General features: G+C 31.6%; 1 protein-coding gene across 2 annotated transcripts in view; it reads right to left on the bottom strand.

The window, feature by feature from the left end:
- Positions 1-18,196, bottom strand: part of LOC145270752 (sarcoplasmic/endoplasmic reticulum calcium ATPase 1-like) — a 225,956-nt gene that overhangs the window by 77,123 nt on the left and 130,637 nt on the right. For both annotated transcript variants that reach the window (XM_080126351.1, XM_080126352.1), the window contains exons 15-21: positions 17,501-17,719; positions 16,400-16,522; positions 14,670-14,882; positions 12,872-12,965; positions 9,005-9,131; positions 7,870-8,072; positions 5,106-5,191 (exon numbers count right to left, since the gene is read on the bottom strand). In XM_080126351.1, the coding sequence (XP_079982477.1) occupies positions 5,106-5,191; positions 7,870-8,072; positions 9,005-9,131; positions 12,872-12,965; positions 14,670-14,882; positions 16,400-16,522; positions 17,501-17,719 (1,065 nt within the window). The remainder of the gene's footprint in view (positions 1-5,105; positions 5,192-7,869; positions 8,073-9,004; positions 9,132-12,871; positions 12,966-14,669; positions 14,883-16,399; positions 16,523-17,500; positions 17,720-18,196) is intronic.

The following is an 18,196-nucleotide window of genomic DNA, read 5'->3' as shown; positions in this document are numbered from 1 at the left end:
CACAAAAAAAAAAAAAAAAAAAAAAAAAAAAAAAAAAAAAAAAAAAAAAATCAAGTGCTCTTAGCAACATTTACTCGGCCAACTAAGTTTTTTTTTTTTTTTTTCTTTTTAGAAACTTTCATTGGAAGAGCCACAGTAATGCTTTAGACTCTTGAAAATTTGCAGCCCAGAAGCTTATTTTGTGGGAATTAATTAGAGGCAGAACTTAAAATAATTGTTACCCTTACAAAACAAATTATATATATATATATATATATATATATATATATATATATATATATATAAAATGAACAAGTAACTCGGCCAGTAATCCAACCTGGTCTTGATAGGAAACAACCAACCTCGAAAGCAACTGCTAAAACGGAATATTTTCACAAAATAACTTCAATATTCAAGGAATGAAAATATCACAGTAATTAGATAAAGATATTTTTATTGTCACCATACAGCTTTATTTCTCCACTTCCCAAATAAACTCTTATTAAAAAAAAAAAAGTAACATTTGGGGGAAAGATCCTATAAATATTTTGGAGAAAAATAAAAGCCTGAAAATGTTACGGGATAAGTCTTAAAGAGCTGCTGGCTCTGACGATTCTTTTGGGCATTTTCAACATCATAGCCACTTAACTAGTAACGACCCTGGTGTCTAAACAGCAACTCGACTAGTAACCCAGTCCGACTGTTCAGTATCAAGAACTTCACCTTGAAAGTGACAACTAAATTATGTATCCAGGATTAGGAGAAACAAAGCTTGGGGGAAAACTAAAGATTGGAGAAGGGAGTTGATTCCTGATCCTCACATTTAATAGAGCTTAGACACATCTAGCAGATGCTTAAATCATTTTAGAAACAGCAATTAAATTAAAAACTAAATTTTCATGGCAGACGCTAAATTCCTAGAAATAAACACGCTTAATATAATAAGCATTCTTTGGTTGTGGAGATCTCAATAGAAAAAGATCCACAATCCCACAATCAACATTAATGAAAAAAAAAAAAAAGGACCTTATATTATGGATTAAACACATGATTTCAGTCTATAAATGCAAGATCTTTCCCTGATAATTTGTAGAAATTATACAAATTTACAAGAACAGGTGGAGGAGTATTGCTAGGATTTGGAGATCTGCACTGCCATTAATTTTTTTTTTTGGGGGGGGGGGGAATGAATACTGTTAAAATAACTGGAAAAAAAAAAAAAAAAAAAATTGTTATTTTTCATGTTTGATGTTCTTTTTAAAATTAAAAACCTTAACATAAAACAAATTTAAAAGATGTGATTAAGAGAAATTATTAAAAGGGGGGGGGCTGCAAAACATCTGTTGATTACTGTGGCCAGGAATATAAGACCTCCTTAGATTATGTTGGATTAAATACAGATGATTTCAGTCTAAAAACGTAAGATCTTTCCCTGATAATTTGTAGAAATTATACAAATTTACAAGAACAGGTGGAGGAGTATTGCTAGGATTGGAGATCTGCACTGCCATTAATTTTTTTACCACCTTTTTTTTGGTGGGGGGGGGGGATGAATACTGTTAAAAAATAACTGAAAAAAAAAAAAAAAAAGAGCTTGTTATTTTCATGTTTGATTTTCTTTTTACAATTAAAAGCATTAACATAAAACATAAGTTTAAAAGATGTGCTTAAGAGAAATTATTCAGTAATTTCTTTTTGTTGAAATAAGCGTTACTACACAAACATTCATTTTATTCTTGAGTGAGGAGCACAAATGCACCATAATACTTGATGTTTGAACTTAAACTCGGCCTATAAAATTAGTTTCAGTTTAAATGCCTCAAAATTACATTCAAATTTCAAAGTAAATAAATCCATTTATTTCCATCTATTATTAATGGATCAAAAAAAAAATGGCTGGCAGGTTTTATTGCTGCCTCTAATGCAAGCCAGAAATTATTTTAGCATTTAAAAAAATTTTTTTTTTTTTTTTTACATTTTCACCCCAAACAAGGCACATTGCCACTGATGTAGGGACTACTTACTATCAGGGACATGAAAGCTACAGGGGTACTATGTAGGAAGTTGGGCAGCAAGACATCAGTTCACATTACACTTGAACTTCTGCATGTCAGTACAGTTGGGGAAGATTCGGAAGGGGGTTCCAAAGTCTAGCAGTTCTGGAGAAGAAACTACTGGAGTAGAAAACTTACATCTAGGGATCTGTGTAGGGTGGGATTTAGCTGCTTGTTGGGTTTGTCGAAGATATTTATGTCGAGGGGGTACAAGTGCTTGTAGTTTGTCAAAGCATTCACCGTTAAAATACTTGTAGAACAGGCAGAGGGATGCAACATTTCGATGAGACAGAGGCTGAAGCTTTAAGACTGCTTTTAAATTTCAAATATTCAAAGTAAACATTGCAACAAAAACTATTAATTGAATAAAATGGCTAACCGATTTATTTCACCATGTTTGAAATTTGAAAATATTAAGATTTCAGAAATTTGGAAAATGAGGTTTTAAACTTTGCAATTTTCAATACTTTTCTAATCTTATTTTGCCATGCTTCGACCGATGTAATTCAACAAACTTCAGGTGAGTCTTCTTGAACTTAGAAAAGTTTGAATTGAACTCTTTATTTAATCCCTAGGGTAGATTGTTCTTTTCTCGCAGCCATGATCGGGTAAAAGCCTTGATTCACAATCACATTCTCCATATCAACCGAACAAGAAAACTTATCAGTTCGAGAGGACAGGGTGATACAAGTACAAATTATTTCTATCCAGTCATGGCTGACAGAACGAGAACAATTTCCCAGCATAGATCAAATAACGGGTTCAGTTTAAAATTCTGTACAAATCTGGAGTTAGACAAGATTCCCAGAGTGCAACAAGTCACACATGAAGGTGAGGTTAAGACGTTGTGAGGATACCGTGAGCAGTCAAAAGTGATACGGAGACGATCAGGTAAAAGTCATTTTGCTTGAATGAGAAACGATAATCTTCGGGTCATTGAAGGTTCAATCTTCAGTACAGGCAATATTAATTACAATCTATTTCTATCCAATCAAAGCTGACAGAATGGGAACAATCCCTCACTGAATTAAAGGCTTCAGTTTAAAATTATGTACAGATTTTGCGACAATACACACCTGAAGAAAGTTGGCAGTTACGTTGTGAGAAGTCAAGTTAATATAATTTCCGAAGTTTTAATTAGAAATTTTTTTACAAGTTTAAAAACAAAAAAAAATCAAGCATTTTATTGTGCATTTGTGTTCGTAATCCAAAGAAAAAACAAAGTATTTTTTTTTTAGCCAGAAAAATAACATTTTCCATACATTTAAATAACATTGGCAGTCTTCTTTTTTATTTAAAATTTTGAAACAAATTTAAGTGGGATTTAATACTGCTAAAGAGAAAAGTAAGTTTAAAATATTTTAAATACAAAAACAAAAAAGCTGAAAAATGAAGTTGATAATTTTTCTGCAAAAGATTTGAATATTTTTTAATTTAAATTAAATTTGACAGGAAATTTTATTTTTATAAAATAAAAAATTCTAATACATACAGATGAAATACTGTTAAAATATTTCATCCAATAATTTCCAAAAGTGTCCATTTCTTTCTACTCAATTATTCGCACTATGAAAGATTTTAAACTCATTTTAAGTTTTTTTTTTTTTTTTTTTTTTTTTGATTCAAAGATTATGGTAAAAACAATTTTATATAAAAATTTATTAAAATAATTTGCAGTTATTAAAAACATTTTAAAATTTAAAACTTTAAAAGGATTGCTAAAAATATAGGTAAGACTGAATTTACAAAAAAAAAAAAAAATTAAAAATTTCACTCAAGCTTTAGGAGTGATTTTAATAAACAGATTTAAATTAGTTTTTTTTTTTTTTAAATTTATAGCACTTATTTTATTTGCATGAAAAAAGCGTTTAAAATAGTGGTGTGTTCTTATTGTCTACATTTGGGCAAGAAATACTAATTGACCCAGAGATGACCAGGAATGCGAGTAGGCAATGGAGAGGAAAAAACTAAATCATGAATTTCTCACTGAATGTGGAAGGAGACAGGAAGTCATACTTTGTTAAAATAAAAAAAAAAAAACTTTCTAAAACCCCATCATAAATCTTTAAAACAAAAACATTCCACATTTTCAGTGAACAGTTTTAAGCAAAAGATGAAATCAGACACAGAAGGAAAAAATAGGAAAAGACACAAAGAAAAAAAATTCAGCCAAATAGCAATAAGGAAATAAGCCTTGAGAGAAGATTTATATATACATATACATACATATACATATATATATATATATATATATATATATATATATATATATATATATATATGCCAACTTCAAGCTACAAGCATAGACCCCACATTCCTGGATGACTCATTTAGTATATATCATACCCTTAAACTATTCAATCTTTTTTTTTTTTTTCAAATTAAACATGAAACTGGTTTTATGGTAGAATATTTTGCAAGATTGAATTTTTAAAATATAAAATGTTATTGAAACTTTTTTACAAGTTTACGATTTAAATTTTATTTCAAATTCTAATATTTTATCAAAATAATCCAGAATCATGTAAAAACAAATTAAAACAAAAAAGTTCATATCAAGGATTCAGCTGATCCTTTCAAAATATATACACACAAAGAGTGCTAAATTCCAATGGCGATCATTTTACAAAAAGTTCAGTGTTATGGTCCATGACCGAAACACAGATCCTAAGTTTTTAATATAAGTTTGTGAAGTTATGAAAATCAAGGAATATATATATATATATATCTCTGTTCATATGTAGACAAAAGTTTGTGAAGTTGAATTGCATATATGAAAATCAAGGAATATATATATATATATATATATATATCTCTGTTGTTCATATGTAGACAAAAGTTTGTGAAGTTACAAATTTTTCGAAAAATTAAATACTTATTGGAATTTAGCATGATATATGTTCTGGTAATAAAAAATTATCAAAGAAGCTTTAATGATGAAAATTTGCCAATATATATTATAAAAATGAGATCATTTTTCAAATAGAGTTAAAAAAAAAAAAAAAAAAAAAAACATATACAAGTGTATTATAGTTCTATATTGTAAAGCATAAGGAATTACAGATATCTTACCAATTGGTAATAGTTCAGCTGAGGTCCATCCTCATAAAGCATAAACCACCAAGCGGCAGCACCAACAGTAGCACAACCAACATAGCCTGAAGAAAAAATAAATAAATGGGTGATCTCGTTAAAATTGGAACATCACAACATTTGATGTGAGGAAAAAAAAATGATTTGTGGCAATAGAATTTTTACTTTTCAATATTGTAAATAAAAAAAAAAATGATGCACCACCAAATTTTTTTATCTGAATGAATAGATGCAAAACTTGATTATCACTCCCATATGACGATAGAAATAGGTTACTGTAGTTTAAAAAAATCAGGGTTTGTATTTCTGTACACAGATTCGAAAAAGTTGTCAAAAAACAAATATATAACAAATAAATGTTATCAAAGGCAAGATAAGTTACTTTTCTACCAAACTGGATATATTTTTCGTGTTTTTATTCAATTTAACATGTTTATTCAGCTCAAAAAGCATACAGTGTTTACTGATGTATTAGAAAATTCAAGATGGCGCCCGACACTCTCTTAAACACGGTAAGTTCAGGAAAAGATGTTATAAATAATAAACAAGAAAAAATACTGTTAGAAATTCGCTCATTAAATGTTACCGTGACATAACTTGACATATATTCGGTGTTTTTTAAATAGTATTTTATCTAGTTTATTATTTATTACACCTTTTGCCAAACGTACTATGTTAAAGAGATTGTTGGGCGCCATTTTGAATTTTCCAATACATCGGTAAACACTGCATGTTTTTTTGAGCTGAATAAACATGTTACATTGAATAAAAACAAAAAATATACCCAGTTTGGTAGAAAAGTAACTTATCTTGCCTTTGATAACATTTATTTGTTATATATTTGTTTTTTGACAACTTTTTCGAATCTATGTGTACAGTAATACAAACCCCAATTATTTATCATTTATTTTATTTTTTTTTTTGTGCGTGTGAACTCAAACCCAAAAATCAATATAACATATCTACCTCCCTACCACTACGGGAAGATGTAGCATAAGGCTGGACGGTGAGGAGGGTATGCCAGCACACATAAGGTGCCATACTCTGGCCCCGCAAAATACCTGAGCAATTCAGCTGGTATTATGAAACCATAACAAGTGAACAAATGTGTCAGTAATGTGGACTAAGCCAACTTGTTTGTGTTCAAATTAAGTGCAGAGAAGTCGAAAGGTTAAGACTGACAAGTTTCATACTAATTGACTTTGGTTGACTGACGTGTTGCACCTGCGTGCTAGCAGGGGTCACGAGGCAGGACAGTGAACAGATGTGCGTAAATAACATTAACACGGTACTAGCTTGAACCAACGTGCTCAAGTGCAGAGAGGTTGAAAGGTAAATACCGACAGGATTCAAACTCGTTGACTGATGTGTTGCACTTGCGTGCTAGCAAGGATCACGAGGCAGATCAGTGCATGTTGAGTGCAAGTTGTGTTGACAGGATTTGCCACTCCACATGTTAATATATAAGGAAGGGACACACAAGTTTTTAGACGAGAACCAGAGTCTGTCAGAACGAACGAGTTCTGCTGTCACGATGAGGAAACGGAAAAGAGATCTGAATCGATTTAGCGATGCAGAGGCTCTTCCAGAGATGAGGAAAATCCTGAATAAAGGTTGTCTACGAATAATCATACACAAGTCATGTTTTAGGAACAAGCATGGTTTGATTTCCAGATTGAAGTGCAACCGTCATGAGGGGCACCGACCGAAACAAGGAGAAAAAGTGCGTGTCTTAAGATCTCCTTATAGACTGTATGTGACAACTATACACGCGCACACACAAAAACAGTTGATCAATGGCCATGTCGGTTATATACATATCAAATTATAAACAGGTATGCAATACTAAGACTGCTAGTTATAAATTGGGGTAGCGTTGCTGCCAAGACAAGTGTAAAATGCAGGTGTATAATAATACAATATACGTAAGGGATAGTAACACAAGTGGAACCAGTTTTAAAACAAGAGATATTATGCAAGCACATTCTTTTGCCTTCATGTCAATCAGAATGAGAAATATAGCTCATCTTTTAAAAAAATGGTGTAAGGGAGAAAAAAATAAATAGCAAGTCAGACAAACTGCACCATCAGGAATGAATTCAGAAAGAAATCCTTTAGGGATTTTTTTTTTTTTTTTTTTAAAGATCAGAAACAATAATTTTATTCTTAGTTGATTGTTGGTTGTTTTTGTTTTATCGCATATCAACCCTTTTCAGGTTATTTAATGCCAAATCTAGTGATTTTTTTGAAGAAAAATTTTTTTTTAATAGAATATATTTGTTTTTTTTAAGTCGGATTCTATTTAACCCATAGTTGGGACCCTAACAGGTACTACCACTCCAGGTCAGAGTGGACCTGGGAGCAATGGCAATTAAAGGGTGGCTCCACACTCCCCAAAGCCCGCAAGCTGGAGCCTCACCATCGGATATAGTTTAAGGTCATATCCAGGACCCTTATTCTTAGAGATTGGTGCGAATACCGACGTAGCATAGTTACCCCCGCCTCCATTTTAGCACTAGTTTACAGAACAAATCTAAAAGTGATAAAAGGGAGAAACGAAAAACCAAATAGCAAGTCAGACAACACACACCACGTGGAATGAATTCAATAAGAAATCTTTCACTATAAATAAAGTTGATTTTTTTTTCTTCTTTAGATCAGAAATTTTACGAATATTGACATCGCATTCATTTTTAACGAAGAGTGTATACTAGTCTACAAGACGAAACGGGTAGTGGCCTACCTCCAATAGCCAAGTATCTGAAGAAGAGCCATCCAGTAATAAGAGATTCTTTGGCGTTCCTGGGGGGTTTCTTCATGATGTCAAGATCTGGAGGGTTGAAGCCCAAGGCAGTGGCGGGCAAGCCGTCAGTTACAAGGTTGACCCACAACAATTGGACTGGAATCAAAGCTTCGGGAATACCCAAGGCAGCAGTCAGGAAAATGCTGAAACAGATTCAAACAGATAAGTAATGTTCGTCAAAAATACAAAGTACAGATCATAAATATTAGACTGTCGGGAAAGTCTTTGGTATTTTAAAAGTGCAGGTTTAAGAAGGCTTTTAAACCTATAAAACTTTTTACTAGCGTTGGGACGATTAATCGGAAATCAGAAGATTTGAGTGTATTCGAAAAATTGATGCTTATTTTCCGATTCCAAAACAATTTTTAATTTTTTAAATTTTTTTTTTTTTTTTTTATTTGATTTGATTTTGTTTAAAGTAAAATCTTCCATTGCTGATAATAATAAAATAATAAATTCACCTCTTTATTTTTATCCATTTAAAAATTTTTTTTTTCAAATTTTATTTTAATGTCTCTTGACATTAAAATAAAATAAAAATAAATAAAAAATAAAATAAAATAAAATAAATAGGCATTGAAAGAATATTTTATTCCTTAAAATATATTTTTTTTAGATAATTCAATTTTTTTGAATTTTATTATTATTATTTATTTTATTGGAAAAATCAGAAGATTTGGGGGTATCGGAAAAATTGATGTCTATTTTCCAATGCCAAAAACGATTCTTTTAATTGTCTTTTTTATTTGATTTTGTTTAAAGCAAAATCTTCTATTGCTGGTAATAATGATAAAATAATAAATATTTGATTTTAAAATACAAGTAACACTAAAATCAATAGATCATCCTCCACGAGTGTATTTTGACGTTTAGGAAAATATCATTTTTAACATGTGTTTTTACGAAAATCGGAGAAAGTAACAATCTTATAGTTAAATAATCAGAGAAATTTATAAAGAATTGGAATCGGGGAAAATATTGGAATCGTTCCATCACTGCTATTTACTCAAATCACGGATAAAACTCAGGTGTTACACATATTTGGAAACTGTCAAACGATTCCAGAAGCACTCACCAGACGACTTCACCAACGTTGGAAGAAATCAAGTATCGGATAAATTGTTTCATGTTGTTATAAATGGCACGGCCTTCTTCAACGGCGGAGACAATGGTGGCAAAGTTATCATCAGCCAATACCATCTGTACGGCACGGCAGTCAAGGAAGTTCACAGACAAAAATGGTGCTTATTTTGAATTTGACTAAATTAAAAACATAGAAGTCTTTATGATCTATGTACTCATGGAATAAAGATTTCGTACTCGTACAGTTTAATCAAGACATTCAAAAAAATGAAAATATTGAAAAAAAAAAAAAAAAAAAAAAGAAAAAAAAAAGGTTATATTGTTCGGATCCGTAAATAAAAAATTAATTTGATAGAGTAGGTTTTTTTTTTACAGCGGAAAAACATTTTTATGAGTGCTTTGAAGCCATTATGGAAATTTTTGAATATGCCACGGGGAGATAACTCCATGTAAAATGCCGACAATCCCTCCCCATCTTTATTACTAGTTTTTCTTCCTGAAAATATAAACTTTTTGCTCGGTATCATAACATTTTTTTCGCTGTAAAAAAAAAAAAAAAAAAAAAAAAGAAAAAAAAAAGCTACTTGATGAAATTAAATTTTTTTTTTTTTTCGGAGTACTTTGTTCCATAATGAATATGCACAATATAACCTTTTCAATATTTTCATGTTTTTAATGTCTTGAAAAAACTGTACGAGTACCAGATGTCATATTCCAAAAATCAAATTGATCAAGCAGTTATTTAAGAATTTTTTTTTTTTGTTACAATTTTTAGCAGTTTTACAAGTAAATTATATCCATTACAAAACTGATTTTGATCTTTATAGTTTGAATTGAGTTGCCTGCCCTTGCATTTTAACACCTTTCTTTTCATTATTTTGACTCAAGTATATATCAGTTAATATCTCATTTTTAGATAGAGTGATGTGGTTCTCGATTAACTGTGTGTCGGATATATACTCGAGAGTCAAAACAATGAAAATAATATTCTTGTCATAGCCCTAATTATAACATTCGATTTTCTTAGTTAAAAAAAAAAAAAAAAACTATCAGTTGTTTAGTTTTTGTTTTACGGCATATCAACCCTTTTCAGGTTATTTAATGTCGAATCCAGTAATTCAGAAGAAACATTTCTTAATAGAATGTATGCTTTTTTTTTCAAGTCTGTTTCTATTCAACCCATAGTTGGGACTAACAGGTACTACTACTCCGGGTCAGAGTGGACCTGAGAGCAATGGCAATTAAAGGGTGGCTCCACACTCCCTAACGCCTGCAAGCTGTGACCTCACCAGCTGATATAGTTTAAGGTCATATCCAGGACCACTATCAATTGTGATTTTTGGAATATGTTTTGTGACATGTATATACAACAAAAACCTGTATTTTTTTTTTTTATAAGTTGAATTCTAAATAAGATATCAAATAAAACAATACGAAACTAAAATTAAAGATTTAAAAAATATTTGATACTTTTTTTTGTCCCGTTACACACAATCCTGGTACAACCCATTCTTGAGCATGGGTCATCCGAGCAACAGATCTCGTCTTCAAAACGACATCGCGCACCCGTTCATAATCAAGATGGTGACAAGATTCTCCACGCATACCGAAGAGAATGACTTCAAAGACGAAATCTCTTCTCACTCAAGAGCAAAGGATGCAATGCGAACATATGTATATCTGGCAAAAGCTTTTTTTTGCAGGGGTTTTCTACTTTGAAGTGGGTGGGTGCTATAGTTTAGAACTTTTTATATACTTCTAGATGGTAATATCTATGATTTGTGAACGGCGTCGTTTTTACATTTATTTGGAGCGAGTTTAAAAAAAAAAAAAAAAAACCTGGTTTCCAGTGTTTGTCTTTTTTCATATAAATAAAACGAAACAGAATCGAATCAGCTTGATGGCCTTCATGGCCGGCACGTCTTGAAAGCAATCAGCTATGATCAATGTGGGGAAAACCCTTCATATCAGACAATTGCTATTCATTTGAGAGCTCCCCTTTTTGGAGGGGAGCTTGGTTTCCCCAACATTGTGGGGAAATATAAATGAAACAGCGGAAAGCTGAACTGGCCTTCAGCCAACGTTTATTTCTGCGCGTAAACTCATTCACTTATCAACTTTTTTGATTGACAAATTTGAACGCTTTTCACTTTCTATGGCCTCGTAGCGTAGCGGTAGGATGTCAAGTTTTCTTTCACTGCCTTCGCGTCACAGGTTCGAGCCTGCTCGACTAACACTTTCTTTTACACCTCGAAACACCTGGGGAACGCCAGATACTCCCGCTAGTTATCTTATAAAAAACTACAACTTTCCAATCGCGTAGTGGGACAGAATTATATACACACCCATAATTTCATTCAATTTTTAAGTAAGCAAAATAAGATGGGTTACAACAACAGAACTACTGTTTTGATCAAAGTATTGATCTGGTGAGGTAACCCATACCTCCGAGTGGCTTAGAAGCAAGTTTCTAAATGAACAAGCTTAGCTCCACAAGTGAAAATAATTTTCACCATTACTAATGTTTGTGGAAAAAAAAAAAATATAACTTGTGCTAATCAAGAAAAGTGCAAATAAAATGGAGGTGCTTGTGCACTTATGGAACCGCACTATTTTTAAGTAATATTTAAAGTTGAATTAAAGTTTTATATATATATATATATATATATATTTTTTTTTTTTTTAGAATTGTTAGGTTAAAGTACAGAATATAGTTACAAACACCCTCCTCTCATGTTAAGAATGACTTTCTAAATAACATTTCAGCACCGTTCAATAAGCGCACTAGTACCACAACAATTTTGGGGCAATTTTACCCCTATAATGCCTCCTAGAAAAGCATGAGGGCAACCAGAGTTATCCCGGAAAAATCCGTTCTGGCAAAAATTTACTTTCACCATGACTAATGTCTGTAAAATTTTTTTAAAATCCAAGGCGTGGTTATTAAGAAAAGTGTGAACGCACGAACAGGAGTGAATTACTAAGCCAATCCCTCCTTTGTCAGCGGACCGTCGGGTTAGGGTTAAGATTCTTATTTCTTTAAATTTCAACTTAGGGCAACAAAACATTATATATATAATTTACTTGATTCCTCCAGCCTTGACAGACGTGTTTTAAATATTCTCTCCAGTGCTTTTTCTTTTAATGATTTGGAATTCATTCCATTTGCGCTTTTTTCCAAGGAACTCTGCCTTTTGGATCATTTTGGACCATTTTGAATTTACCCATTGGATTGGAAATTTTTAATTCGACCGTTTTGGATTTTACCATTCTTGGATTTTTTACCCTTCACCGGACTATCCATTCATGTGAAATCTTTTTATCATTTTTCTTTTACCTCCTATTCCCCTTACCTCACCCCCTTTTTTTTTTTTTTTAACCAAGTAAGATCTGTGACTTACTTGTAGTTTCATTAAATACTTTTATATGCAAAATCCGATCCTGCATTTTGCTAATTCCTGCCCTCTGATGAGAAGGAGAGTATTTCTTCGAAACTCCGCGGATTAAGGACTATCCACTTATCTTGTGCTTCCCTTTTTAAAATTAAATGTTTAACTCTTTTCAAGATGTCTTACCATGTTTTATTAATCATTTGTTCATATATATATATATATATATATATATATATATATATATATATATATATAGCAGGCTACTTGGCATTGCCCGGTCATAAAAATACACTTAATATTTTAATTTTGACTAGAATGAAGTTGGTAAATCTCTTATTTGGACAATTTCTCCCTGTGTTTAGTTGTTTTTCCTTTTTGTCTATTTTATACATGCTGTCTTCATAGCATTTCATTCTACGATAAATTGTATATTTTATTCTCAAGTTTGATTTTGTGACAAAGGATATCAGCAGCAGATTTGGCGACAGCAGTTCCAGAACCCATGGCAATACCAATTTCGGCTTTCTTCAGGGCAGGAGCATCATTGACACCATCACCAGTCTGGGTAAAAGAGAGAAACGATAAGAGTACAAAAAATTTCTGATTTTTTTTCTTCTAAAAAGATTTGAAGGGTAATTAAAAATTTTTTTTTCATGGCTTCATATATTTTCAGTTTGCATATGTACATTGGCATCTTCATGTGAATAAGATCATTAGAAATTTGCAGATCGCTCATGCTATTAGGATGGGGAGTTTCCTAACCATAGTATTTATCGGTTAACTGCGATCCTGTCCTCCAAATTATTGTGTGGAAGTTGGAATTTTACAGTTATCTCCCTTATTTTATTTATACTTTTGGTAAATTTTTTTTTTTAGTTAGACTTTTGGTAAAAAAATTTAGGAACAAAAACTTAAGTGAAATAGTGCTGCTGCTTGTTAAAATAGTTGACTAATTAAAAAAAAAAATGTTTTAAGCAGAAACAATATGTACTTCATGCTAAAAATAGTAATATCAAAAAATTATGAAAAATCAACAAGTAGCAATTTATTTCTCGTTAAAATTTTTATGGAAAATTGGGTAAAATCGCATTTTTCTTAAATATTACAAAGTTGACAGTAGGAGACTATACACAGGGGACATAACTGAAACATTTTAGATTATTTGTGTCATGGCTGCAATATCTTGTCTAGAGCGACAGACTTTACTAAAAACTATCAATTCTATTCGATGAATTTTCGTTATTTTTGGATACATTACTATTTTCGACACAAGTATATAATATTGTTTTTGTTTAAAATGATGTTTAAAAATTCGATTTGTTGACTATAGCTTAAAGTGCTAGTGCATTATAATGGAATAAAGAATTTTAAATTAAAAAACAAAAACACTTATGTAATGTTGTGCCATATCGAAATTAGTCAAAATTCCAAAACTAATGTTGAAAATCAAACTATTTTTGTAAAAAAAAAAAAAAAAAAAAAAAAAAAACACTATATAATTTAATGGCAGAATGCCATTTTTTGTTAAGTCCTTTAAATTTTTACTGTTCAACATTAATACAATAAAATTATAATTTGAGAAATTCTATTGTTACTTGCAAATTGGCATTCATTCAATATTTCAAATTTCACTTTTATAATAGCAAAATTTGAAATCTTGAATTGCAGGTAAAACCAATGGTATCCACTGAATTGTCATGTTGCAGTAATGAACATATCCAAAAATTACAAAGAATAAGGTAGAAAATTAGTAAAAGTTTCTGAAGGCAATCAGAAAAATTGTCTTGCTAAATTGGCCCATATTTTTTAAAGTTATCAGAAAATAATTATCTCACGAGTTTTGATACAAAGCCCAGTTTTTTTTTTTTTTAATTTTCTTTAAGAAAAACTTAATTTTTGCTAATTTTCCTTGAAAACTTAATTCTCTACCTATCATTTTTCATAAGTTTTGGATATATTCATTCTTGCGACATAAGTAGTTTTACTTGAAATTAAAGATTTTGGAATTTTGCACTTATTTTTCTACTCCATTTTTTTTTTTTGTAGGTTCCAGAATTTTTTGTAATCCTGACACTACACGGAAATATGTAATTGTGTTTTTACCAAAATTGCATTTATTTGAAATCGCATTATACTTAACAAGCACCAAAAAAATTTTCATGTGATCCGAATGGGTCGCTAGATATCCTAGCAACCGCATGTAATTAGTTTAGTGTTAAATAGTTCAGATGTGTAGATTGGAGATTCCGACCTAACACCACTTACCATAGCTGAGATTTCTCCTTCGGCTTGCAAGAACTCTACGATCTTACTCTTGTGAGCAGGTTCCACACGGGCAAAGAGACGAGCTCTCATTACGGCAGCACGCTGTTCCTCTGGGGGCAAGTCATCAAACTCGCGACCAGTGAAGGCAAGTCCAGCAGTAGATTCGTTCTCGGAGAACACACCAATACGTCTGCAAATAGCTTCAGCAGTGGCCTGGAAGGAAAAGGTAATAGTAAGATACTAGCTTTTGGTTTCGGAAGGATTTGTGAATGGGAGGGAAGGGGGGGTGAAAGGGAGGGAAGGAGAAAACCAATTATAAAAAATATCTTAACTCAAAGCACTCAATGGATATTTCATACTTGCTGTCAGCCTAATTTACTTAAGATTTGTTGTAAAGTTTAATAAGCATAAATTGTACTTACCCGTTAGGTTAAAAAGGCTGTACATAGAAATTTACAAATTGTTTTTATATAATCATTCTCTCCCAGTACTAATTTAGGAAGCCATTCTTACCACTGGGAGATGTTTTGACTTTCATTGCTTGCATTAAAGTTAGAGTTATGTTTATCAACCATAAGACTAAAAATAGACTTTTTTTTAAATACTGAATGAATTTGTGTAAATTTTGGTGCACAACCATTTTTTTTTTTTAATATTACAGATAATTTTAATATTTGGGTGAAACTGCTAAACACATTTTTTAAATAATAAAATGAACATATTGTATTGATTGAAAATTGTAACAATTTATATTCAATTGTCTTTCTAACCATAAAACATTTATCTAAATATTTAATTTTTTTTTTTAAATTTGCCTTTTTATTTAACTTTAGTCAGAAGCCGCGTGTGCGTGGCCATTTTTATCTGGTGCTGCATGTGAGATGACGCCACAAAAAATAGTAAAAAAATGATGAATGTGAGAAGTGTGAAGGGCCAACGTTCCAAATTTAAAAAAAAAAATCTAATGGATGGCGTAAAAGTTATTGGGTACAAAGTAATTTTTTTGCAATTTTGGGGCATTTGTGACCACTTTTGAGCTCCTGGGAACGCCAAATCCCAGTGAAAATGGACAAATGGTGCAGTGTCACGCCTTAAGACATGTATATTTGAATTCAGCACCATGGAAAACCACTATATAGACAAAGATAAAGTTTTTTTAGTAATATGAAAAAACAGCTCCAAAAAAGGCACGTTTTTTTAGCCCTAAAAGTCCCAGAGGGATGCGAACCAGAATTTTGCCAGGGTCACCCATACTGGATTTATATTAAGAACAATGGGCTCCACATTTTGTCCAAGTTTTTTCAGAAAAATCTTATGGATGAATCAAAAGTTATGGCGCAAAATGTGTCATTTTGGAGCATTTTTGATCTCTTGAGTCCCTGGGGATGCAACGGGAATTTTCACCAAAAAAATCTTTACTGTGCACATCTATTTAATGAAATACAATCCGTGGCAAAATTTCAGGAAAAACTAATGGATGGTTATCTGGCAATCATTTGGACGGATTTTTATTTTCTTAATTTAAAAATAGAAGTACTTGATCAATTTACTTGATTTTTGGAATAAGACATTCTTCCATCACTAATATGTACAAGTTTTTTTTTTCTCCCAGATTTTTCTGTATTTTTTTGTTTTGTAAGTAGGTTTAATTCAAAATAAGCACCAAATATTGTTATACTTTGGAGATATTGTAAATGAAAGAGTAGTCGGGTTAGTTATCTTTCTCTTACCTTGTTGTCACCTGTAATGACGATAACGCGGATACCAGCAGCACGGCAATTTTTGATAGAGTCCAAGACTTCAGTCCTAGGAGGATCCAACATTCCGACACAGCCAACAAATGTCATGTTAGTCTACAAGAAAAACAAATAAGTGATTAACAAAAACAAAAAACTCCTGGCAAGATGTTTAGCCCTCAGCCTAAAATATGCAAGACAGTTATCCCCCCACCTAGCAGTCAATGAAAAAGGAGTTATCTGCACTTTAAAAGTATCATGGTTGGACTAAGTCTTGGAATATAGGGAATACATATGTTCTTGTGAAATGTTTGGTACTTGTACAGTTTAATCAAGACATTAAAAAATGAAAAAAGTTTATTGTACATATCCGTTATGGAATGAAGTTCTCCGAAAAAAAAAAAAAAAAATTCACTTAATTTCATCAAGTAGTTTTTTTTGTTTTTTTTTTTACAGCAAAAAAAAAAAAAAAAAATTATGATACCGAGCAAAAGGTTTTATTTTTAGGAAGAAAAGCTAGTTATTAAAGATGGGGAGGGAGTGTCGCCAGTTTAAATAGAGTTATCTCCCCGTGGCGTGTTAAAAAAAAAAAAAAAAAATTCCAAGATGTCTATCTTCAACATGCTCTCATAAAAACGTGCCCCCCCCCCCCCCGCTGTAAAAAAAAAAAAAAAAAAAAAAAAAATACCCGATCAAATTAAATTAAATTTTTTTTTTCCAGAGATCTCCAGTTCAAAATGGATACATACAATATAACCTTTTTTTTTTTTTTTTTTCGATATTTTCATTTTTTAATGTCTTGATTAAACTATACAAGTGCCAAATGTTCAAACCAGTCATTTTTTAATACATTTTTTTTTTTTTTTGAGGTTTTATTTTCCATCTCCATTTCTTTGGGTTCCTAGTCTTTGATGTCATTCTTTTACTGGAATTCTGCTTTTTAATCGTCGTTTCCTTCGTTTTATTTACAATTATGTCAGAATCCGGAGAAAGCTTGAAAGGTGATAACATACAAGTATTATATAGATTAAAAAAAAAAAAAAAAAAAAAAAAAAAAAAAAAAAAAAAAAAAAAAAAAAAAAAACCTAAGCTCACCTCATACTCGATGAATTTGCGGGAGTCTTCAAGATCCATATTTTCAACTTTGGGTGGGTTATCAATAGTAGCAAGAGCCAAACAACGGAGAGTGTCACGACCAGTACCCCAGATCTTACAGACCTTCAAGATTTCGTTCTTCACAGCAGGGGTCATTGGTACCTTTTCTTTGCCAACACGGACAGACGTACAACGGTCAAGTACGCCTTCAGGAGCACCCTGAAATAAATCAAGAAATGCAGGTTATACTGTTTGCTCTATTTTAACACTTTTTGCATCGACTTTGGATTAAGGAGTAAAAAAATTTTAAACAAGGGAATATTTGTTGTACACTGGGCTATATAACAAACGTGTGTATTGCTGTAGTATATATGCCATTATCACGTTGACACAAAGTTAAGCAACATTGAGTCTGGTTAGGACCAGATGGGTGACCATTTGGAAATTCTAAGCGCTGTATGTGCTTTCAACTTATCTCGGCATTTTGTTTCCAGTCGTCCTGTAAAGACACTTCACTTGCCACTGGTATTAAGCAATGTCAACTCAGATGTGTTGGAGATTGCGCACCTGCGACAAATTTAATGCGCAGGCACCCTTACATGGGTATCCATTATCCATTAAAAACTGAAAGAGCCCTTGTATATAACAAATTTATTTATTTATTATATATATATATATATATATATATATATATAT

This window comes from Euprymna scolopes, chromosome 46 (genome assembly GCF_053919585.1).
Source record: "Euprymna scolopes isolate OS-2025 chromosome 46, ASM5391958v1, whole genome shotgun sequence".
Taxonomy (NCBI): domain Eukaryota; kingdom Metazoa; phylum Mollusca; class Cephalopoda; order Sepiida; family Sepiolidae; genus Euprymna; species Euprymna scolopes.
This window is presented reverse-complemented; position numbering and strand designations above follow the sequence as displayed.